At 42.7% G+C, this 10,000-nt stretch overlaps 1 protein-coding gene across 1 annotated transcript in view; it reads right to left on the bottom strand.

The window, feature by feature from the left end:
- Positions 1 to 10,000, bottom strand: part of susd2 (sushi domain containing 2) — a 47,143-nt gene that overhangs the window by 8,500 nt on the left and 28,643 nt on the right. The window contains exon 14 of the mRNA XM_036598205.1: positions 2,408 to 2,504. Within this exon, the coding sequence (XP_036454098.1) occupies positions 2,408 to 2,504 (97 nt within the window). The remainder of the gene's footprint in view (positions 1 to 2,407; positions 2,505 to 10,000) is intronic.

Here is a 10,000-nt window from a genome sequence, read left to right on the forward strand (position 1 = left end):
ATATATAACACACCTATATATATATATAAATTTGTGCGCCCCTGCTGTGTATGAATAAGTTACACATCCTCTACAGAGACTCACTACTGTACATTTTAATACACAATTACTGTTTATTAACTGAATTTAACATATTGGAACATAAAATGTGGCCTGTGCAAAAGTTATGGCACCTTATGGCAAATTACTTTCATTGTATTTTTAAATGTCCTGAATTCTGATTACACAGGATCAATAAACTAATCCTGAACCACTTTATATGTCAGGTTTTATTTTTTTCAACATGTTAATAAACAGTAATCGTGATTTAAGGTGAAGAACAGCTCCGTGTCCTGATAAGTGTGAGTATTAGAGCGTGTGCAGCTGCAGGTCCAGACTGCAGACCTGCTTCCTGTGCAGGTGAGTTTTACAGCTTCACCTGAAGGCCTCACGCTTACATCACCTCCCTCTGCTCTCCTACATCACCCGTCCTCTTCATCAGCCCGTCAGGCCGAGCAGACACTTCAATCAGAGCGTGCTGATGAATGACGAGGATCTGTGCGGATGATTTACGCTAAACTTTCCTTTCAACTCCTTTCAGCTCTTTGTGTCTTTTATTTCACTGAAAAAAGACTCGGACTGTAAATTATTGACGGTAAACTGACTGTAATCTGTGAGCTGCTGCCAATAAAACCTGAAATAAAGGCCCAGCTGAGATTTTCCTCACAAATATTTTACAGTTGAGCCCTCGCAATAAAAAAAACAGTATATATGATAAGTTTTGGTAAAAATCATACAAGCATGGTCTTTAAAATAAAGGGGTCGCTAAAACATAAACAAAGCATAGTTTGGATTTTTAAAGTAAAAGGTTTACAAAATAAAATAGAAAACAAAATGACTGATAATCCAAAGATAGTGAAGTGGATTATATATGGTTTCACTGGAGGAGCTCAATTAAGTCTGTTAGCAACAAACGAAACATCTAGTTTAACCACAGAGAGCTGACTGTGTAAGTTAGATTGGGGTAAAACATCAGATATTTAACGTAGTTAAACAGATTAAGAGGTAAACTGGCGCATTTGCACTCGCACTGCTTTCAGCTGGGCTGCTGATAAACAGTAAAAGCTAGAAACAGTATATAGTAGATTATCTGTATAAGAAGATTCTGGTAACACTTTCTATGGATACTGTGTCTATAAGAACCCATAAACACATTCATAACATGGTATAATGCATTAATAAAGAATCATAAACATGGCTATAAATATTTACAAAAAGGGCATTACAGTTTATAGCCATGTTTATTAAGCATTATGAATTGTTAATGCATTATAACACAGCAATGAGCCACTTGAAGCCGAGCGTTACAGGGATTTTATCAGGAAGGTTTTTCTTTGGCACGTTTTAATGAGGAGTGAAACTCTTCCCTGTGATAAAATCACTGTAACGCACGGCCTCAAGTGGCTTATAGAGTTTGGTATCACTGCCAAGAAACCACTGACCACTGAACAAGGAGGACGCCCGGTCGCCCATCGCTGTTCACTGCGGTCATTTCTTGAACCTTTTAGCTTTTTGTCGTGTAACAGTGAACATATGATCACACAGCACTGTTTAATGCAGAAACTTCGCTTTATAAGTACTTTTTGGTACCAAATCACCACCGAGAGTCTTATTTAGCACCAATCCAGCGACGCCCCTCTTCTCACGCTGGGGCTGAATCTCAAACGGCTCCCTGCTCCCTACATAGTGCACTACGTAGGAGTTTAAATACTGGATCCTGCAGCCCAACAGAGCAAAATACAGCTGAGAAACAGTCATTTGGGATTCAGACTCATCCACACTCGATACATGATGCACTGTTTGGCTGTAGAAGCTGGAATATCTAAACGTTCATATCTAGAACACTATTTAGGGAGTACAGAGATTTACATTGGATTTACATTCTCTATGTACAGGTTTGTGTCTGCACTTCTGACTGTTTTCTGTTTGTTTCAACATCAACGAATGATAAAAAGAGCAAAAATATAGGATAAAATAAAAATAAGGATGTTTTTTTTCCTTTTGTGTTCCAAAGCAAGACTTGAACACACAATAATCACAAATTAATCAAATTTAAACCGTAATAAAACAGCTCCTCTCCTCATTCAGTACCGCTGCAGACACTGAATCACGCGCTTTAGTGTTAATAAATAAATAATTGTCCAATATCCAACATCTCTTAGTCCAACATCTCTTAGTCCAACATCTCTTAGTCCAACATCTCTTAGTCCAATATCTCTTAGTCCAACATCTCTTAGTCCAATATCTCTTTGGAAATTGGGCTATTCTCACTATTTCACACAGTTAGCGCTGCTCCTGAGTCCTTTAAACTGAAATAAACTCATAAACAACATCAACAATAACAACATAAACAGAGTTACAGACTCACCTTTTCTGCTTCTTGGAGTAAAGCACTATCGCTACGACCATAATAATCAGCGTCAGTATGGCTGCGATGCTGCCCAGCACGATGCCCAGAATGTTGTCTGCAAAAAAAATAAAAAATACAGTAAACAAACAAACAAACAGACAATCGAACAGATACATTTACACGTGATGACACTGAGGAGTACAGCACTGTGGAAAAGCCGTGAAACACAACTGAGTGATTTTAAATATAATGATACGTTTATAGTGTCTTCCTATATTACTGTCCTATCCTACTGTCCTCCTCACTAACTGTCCTCCTGTATTACTGTCCTATCCTACTGTCCTCCTGCCTAACTGTCCTCCTGTGTTACTGTCCTATCCTACTGTCCTCCTGCCTAACTAATTCTTTTTTACCTCTTTTTCTTATTTCCTTTCTTTTTCTTCCTTCCTTCCTTTCTTGTTTTTTTTTGTTCTATTTTATTCCATTTGGATTCTGAGACTCATTCCTTACAAATATTGGTATTTTCTTGCTTCTGAAGTGCTGGGTGTCCTTCAGGAAGAGCAGACTGAACTGTTTTGATCCTTAATTAAAAATCTTTGCTTCCGTCCTAAAAAACACACTGTGATTGGTCAGAGGGTTAATTTGCATACTGCAGCTCTCTGTAATCTCAGTACTATACAGACTGACATCACGATAACGATGGGTAAGCGATGTATCGTACAGCCCTGAACACAGTCAGCGTTTTCACTGTGGAACAGATGGATGTGAATATTTTAACAGATTGAATCTTAAGCTTTACACAAACCCCCCATTTTCCGTTCTCTCCCGCATCCCTTCATCTGACCCTCAGCGTTCCTCCTCGCTCTCTCAGTTCCTCCTCGCTCTCTCACTCTCTGATATATAAACTGTGCAGGAATGTATGAGTCTCGTTTACACTGAGACTCACTAATGGACCTGCACTGCGCTCACACGCCTCACTGACATGCGGGTCTGAGGTCGAGAGAGATAGACAGATAAAGAGAGAGAGAGAGAGAGAGAGAGAGAGGCTAAGAGCCCACATCCTCCAGCACTGCAGTACTGATATACACCACCCATCAAACGACTGACTTTCTTTTGAAATATATATTGAAATATGCCCCAATATATCTCCCCCTGCACCCCCCCCTTTACCACAGATCAGCAGAGTCATGTTTGGTGTCTACAGTTTGCTTTTAAGTTTTAGCACTGAAGCTATGAGGCTATTGTAGCTACCAAGTACTGAAAACCCCACCAGTGAGTTTTTACAGCGTCAGTAATATTACTAATATATTATATAATAAACACAGTTAAAAATAGACACATATGCATTTATAGTTGAATATAACATATAACGACACAGCACACACACACACACACACACACACACACACACACACACACACACTCACTCACACACACACACACACACACACACACTCACACACACACGCACGCGCGCACGCACACACGCACACACACACACACACACACACTCACACACACACACACACACACACACACTCACACACACACGCGCGCACGCACACACGGACACGCACACACACACACACACACTCACACACACACACACACACACACACACACACACACACACACACACACTCACACACGCACGCACGCGCGCACGCACACACGCACACACGCACACGCACACACACACACACACACTCACACACACACACACGCGCGCACGCACACACGCACACACGGACACGCACACACACACACACACACTCACACACACACACACACACACACACACACACACACACACACACACACACACATATATATGAGAGAGAGTTGATGTTTTTCGTTTCCGCTGCCAGAACAAAGCAATGAAACGAGCGATTATTCCTGCTGGAGATTTGGAGCGGGCGGTTCTGAGCAGTCCTGAGCGGTTCTCTGTGGTTCTGATCTGGCCGAGCTGCACCTGCTTTTGTCCCGGCGGGAGTTTGGCGCTGCTCCTCTGCTCCAGATGCCAAATGAGTGAAAACAGACCAAACACACAGCACCGATACACAAACACAACACTGAGCATCACAGCTTAGAGACACGGTTTGGAGAAAAACACTGAAGTTCACTTCTTTAGCTTTAGCACAGGAGCTCAGAGGCTGCAGCGGTAGACTGTGGTGAGCTAACGCTAACACTAGAGCTAAATACGTGAAATACATGAGCTTCAACAGGAAGTTTCTTCTCCTCAGTGGATGATGTGCGCCTGCTAGCATCAACTAGAGTAGTCACTCACTTTAAAGGTGCCGTATACGATTTTAATCCAGTACACTTTTTCTCAGAATCAGAATCAGAATCAGTTAATATCTCCTCACAAAGAGTCTCAGACTAAACAACACAATACTATTCCAGACAATCAGCAGCAGGGGGCGCTTGTGCTCATGCACAGGACAGCGGAAGGGGAAGGGGCTACGTGCTGAAATCCACACTTCATCAAGAAGGAGAGAGAGTTGAGAAACAGCCAAGAGGAGAAGATCTGAAGAACCAAGATTGAGAAAGAAGTTCTTAGATCAGATGAGGGAGTTTCAGCGAGGCTGAAGTCGGCTTCCAACTCGCGTTTTCCAGTTCCACCTTAAATCTTGCAGCAGTTCATTTTGGTGCCTACGGTGCTTGAAGGTAACTGCTGCACCATTTAAGGTGGAACGGGAAAATTCGAGCAAGAAACTGGTGAGCAAGAAGAATGACGTCAGCTTCATTGAGAGCTGAAAGGTTAGTAAGGGATGAGGGTGTCGCTCCTGCTGGACAGGAGGCCAACATTAACTCCTTTTTGCTGTTTCACAGAACCAGCGGGTCAGTACTGTTTTCGACCTGTTTGCTAATGTTTGTGACAGGAACTGATTAGCTTCAGTTTGCTAACCCACAGCCGAGCTAACGTTAGCTACATCGCTGTGTGGTTGTTCACTCTAACGTTATGTGATGGTGTTTGTCTGTACAACGTGTGCGAAGAGTTATATGGCCAGAAGAGTTCAGTGTCATTTGCTTTGGCGATGCACGTCCAGAGAACTTGTAGAGAGAAGAATTCCCACTCTGTAATGTCTCCGGGTTTCTCAGACGACTAGAGGGCGCTCTAGAAACATTTTAAAACATTTTAACACTGCTGTTATATTCTTAGGAGCTTTTAAACTCGAGTTATAGAAGTTTCAAACAGCGCCTCATGTACGTCCATGATGTCAGTGAGCGCGAACAGCCAATGAGGTGCACTCAGTAGCAGTAATGTCAGCGTCCTGCTGCCCAAAACCCGTTTACTGTAGTAAAAGGAAACATACAGGTGAGATTTCTTTGCTTTTTCAGTGAAATTAATTCACTTCTACTTTCTAAAATTAAAGGAAGGTTCTGGTTTAGTGTTTTTAGCCGTTTAGCTCCATCCACTCCCATTCATTGAGGACCCCCTCGCCGGCGCCCTCTGCTGTTTAGCAATTCTGTTTTTGATACAACGGGGGAAACAGGAAGTGGCCAGACTCCTCATGAACCAGCTCTGGTGCATCCATGAATTTGGGGGCGGAGCTTCTGAAGGAGCACTAAAGAGAGGGGTGTGTTTGCTTTGCTGTTGAGTTTAAATAACAATCGTTCTCCAGATTCGTTTACTGCACCTTTAACTGTGAACATCTATGATAATTCATCACTGCAATAACCAAACCCAGCTTTTATTAAGACCAGTAATTATTCATAAATGTAATATTTTTACAGGCTAATGAAGCAGAATAAGAGCAGCACTGAAACAGCTCCAGAACAGAAACACGACTTTGAGGACAGATTAAAGCTTTATGAGAGACAAATAACCAAAACTAATCAGCAGGCTTTGATCAGAAAGCCGAGCGTCTGAACCGCGCTAATCATAACCGTGTATTATCAGAGCTCAGCCTTTCCTAATCAATGCCACGCTGCTCTGAATTCTGATATTTATGAAATACGTCTTGCTGGCAGCATGACATTGATTACAAAGAGGTCCGAGAACCGGCGCACGATTATGATTAGCGTTGTTGAGTAACAGCCTTAAATCTACACCAGCCGTCCTGCCAGCCTGACGCTGATTGATTCTGACCTGCTTTGTCGATGTTTTTCTGGCTGCTCCTCACAAAAGCTTTAAAGGTTCAAAGCTAATGTTTCTAATCTGGATTTATTCTGTTTCTGTGTTTTGGTCTTACGCAGCATTAGCATGTGTCAGAGATGTGCAACAGAGGCGATCAATTAACCAACACAGTGTAACTCACTGCTTCAGTCAGTGTTTCTGGGGTAAAACATTAATTTAACCGCTTAAACTGAACACTTACTGAACCGGGCCGAACTGGTCAGGGTAAAAAGCAGTAAGTTTATCTTAATATTGTTCAGTTTTTATTATTTGCACAATAAACATATTTTAAAAATTACTTTAGTTGTTTAAGATGGTTCTTATTAAAAAGTAAAGAGACATCCAGAAAAATAAGATACAATTAATCTACAAAAACAGCATCTAAACTGGTTTTATTTGGGGGAAAAAAGTATAAAGCTGTTTATCTGGTTAGTTATTTCCTGAACACAATAACATACAATAACTTTAGTACTGTATGTAGTGATTTTATGCATGTTATGTTTTTGTCCTCTCCTCAAGGAAGACCAGTATTATTTGTCTCATCCAATTTCTCATCAGCTTTATCTAATCAGTACTTCATTATGTTCATTACTCTTTTGAATATAAGCAATTCTTGTCATTTTTTACTGTATGTGTTTCTTTGAACTTATTCTAATCATATTTGGTGATTTTAGAAGCACAAACACACTTATTGTCCAGATAAAGGCCTTAAACAATGTGCTTAGGTGCTCAGTACTGCCCACATACGTACACCGACTGGCCACTTCATCAAGTCCACTCATTGTCATGTCATGTCATCAGCTCCACTAACCACATAGGTGTGTTAGAGGGTGTTGCACTGGTCTGAATGGATCAGACACAGCAGTGCTGCTGGAGTTTTTAAACACTGTGTCCACTCACTGTCCACTCTATTAGACACTCCTACCTTGTCGGTCCACCTTGTAGATGTAAAGTCAGAGACGACAGCTCATCTGCTGCTGCACAGTTTGTGTTGGTCATCCTCTAGTCCTTCATCAGTGGTCACAGGACGCTGCCCACAGGACGCTGCTGGCTGGATGTTTTTGGTTGGTGGACTATTCTCAGTCCAGCAGTGACACTGAGGTGTTTAAAAACTCCAGCAGCACTGCTGTGTCTGATCCACTCAGACCAGCGCAACACACACTAACACACCACCACCACATCAGTGTTACTGCAGTGCTGAGAATGATCCACCACCCAAATAGTACCTGCTCTGTGAGGGTCCATGGGGGTCCTGACCACTGAAGAACAGGGTAAAAGGGGGCTAACAAAGTATCAGAGAAACAGATGGACTACAGTCTGTAACTGTAGAACTACAGAGTGAGACTATACGGTCAGAGAAGCTGATAAAATGGACATTGAGTGTAGAAACAAGGAGGTGGACTTAAAGAAGTGACCGGTCAGTGACATTCACAGTGGCCATTTTGTTGTCACCCCATTATTAAATCAGTAACCCACTCGAGGCCGGACGTTACAGTGATTTTATTTATTCTTAGGCAAAGCGGAGTACAATCACAGTAACGCACCGCCTCTCGCAGCTTATCATTTACCTGACAACGTTTTATTTTGCAAATGTGACTCAGACAATCAGACTTTAGAACTTTTAATTTCCCGAACATCGCGGCACGTCAGGTCCGTACCGTGAGGCGCAGAAGGCCTTTCATGGCTCAGTTTTTCCCTCAGATGGTCTGTAAAACGTCCACAGAGGAGGTCGGAGGAGATAACTCCCTGCAGCTGTGTCCAGGCCGAGGGTGCGTTCGTGTTCCGATCAGATTGGGAACGGATGTGTCCTGCAGATCTGTATCATATGTGCGGTTCCGCTCTAATGACTCGAAAGCACTCGGAGCTTAAAAACACACAAAAACACGCAACAACACACAAAAACAAGCGTCCTGTTCCTCCAGAGACTGAGCAGATATCAGCAGCAGGAGGAAAACGGAACTGGGAATTGGGAACAGACCGGAGAGACGGGGAGAAACCACGCTCACCCAAACGCCTCACTGAGTCAGCGAAATAAAGACACACTCTGGCTAAAAAAATAATGTAACCATCCCTTCATCTGCTGTTAAGAAGAACCTAAGAAGCTAAGCTCTAACTTCAGCTTTGGTCGAGTGTGGATGATGAAGGGCAGTGCTGGGAGTCGGTGGCGCTGTGTGCACCTTCATTAAAAACAAAGGATCTGAGTTTCTGAATAGTGAGTCTAGACCCACAGAGCCCACGAGCAGGTAAAGCGACCCGGCTATCCACCGCTGCCTCAAGCCTTCAGCTCCTTATCCGTGCGGCACTGTTCACAGGGCAGTTACAAGATGCAACTGAGGACGTTCGGAAAGTGAGATTCTGTCCCATACACGCTTAAAAAGGTTCTTAAAGGGTTCTTTAAAGAAGGAAATGGTTCTATGTACAACCATGAACACTCAAAGAACACTTCACATGAATAAAAGGTTTCTGCACCATGAAAAGGTTCTTCAGATTGATGGCAAACGTGCTGCAGGTGGTTCTATAAAGCAACTTTTTAAAAAGGGTTCTAAAAGCACACAAAAGGGATCTTATGCTGTTACGATGTCAAACTAGTAACAATAGAAGAACCCTTTTGAGTGCTATATCAATCTGAAGAACCATTTGACCATGCAGAGAACCTTAACTTAATCAGGTAAAGTGTTCTTTGAGTGTTCATGATTCTATCTAGAACTATTTTCGTTACTAAAGAACCTTGAAGAACAACAGTGTTTATTAGCCTGTAGCTCAGCCGCTACGCTAGCAGTGAGGATTTCTTTAGGATTTCTTTAGGATTTCTTAGGGGGCAGTCGCGGGCTGGAGGTTAGGGAACCAGCCTAGTGACCAGAAGGTTGCCGGCTTGATTCCCTGAGCTGACAGTACGTGACTGAAGTGCCCTTGAGCAAGACACCCAACGGCTCCCCGGGTGCTGTGGATAGGGCTGCCCACCGCTCTGGGCAAGAGCGCTCACTGCCCCCTAGTGTGTGTGTGTGGTGTTTCACTGCACGGATGGGTTAAATGTGGAGGTGAAATTTCCCCGTTGTGGGACTAATAAGGTCACTTAACCATCACCATGAGGGATTCTCAATGCTTTTATGATCCGTTTGCATTATGCATGCTGGGTATTGTAGTGATAGACAAAAACACAACAAATAACACATCAAATGATTTACTGGTATATTTAAGAGATCAGCTGAGATGTTGGGTGTCTGAGGTTTGCTTCTTTAGTTTTAGCACTGGAGCTACGAGGCTAATGTAGCTAACAGGTGACTGAAGCTTATACCCACCATTTAGCGTCACACACACGTTTCAAACTGTGATGTGTGGAGTGTTTCAGCATCTCTGACAGTCTTGATTCTGTGGTTTCTGACTCTGCAGGGCTGTAATCTATAAACATGGACTGAAGTGTGTTAGCATTGCTAAACACAGAGGCAGATAACCTGCAGCCTGAATGCATCCAGCCTGGATTTCATGATCAT

Source organism: Colossoma macropomum, unplaced genomic scaffold, assembly GCF_904425465.1.
Source record: "Colossoma macropomum unplaced genomic scaffold, Colossoma_macropomum, whole genome shotgun sequence".
Lineage (NCBI taxonomy): Eukaryota > Metazoa > Chordata > Actinopteri > Characiformes > Serrasalmidae > Colossoma > Colossoma macropomum.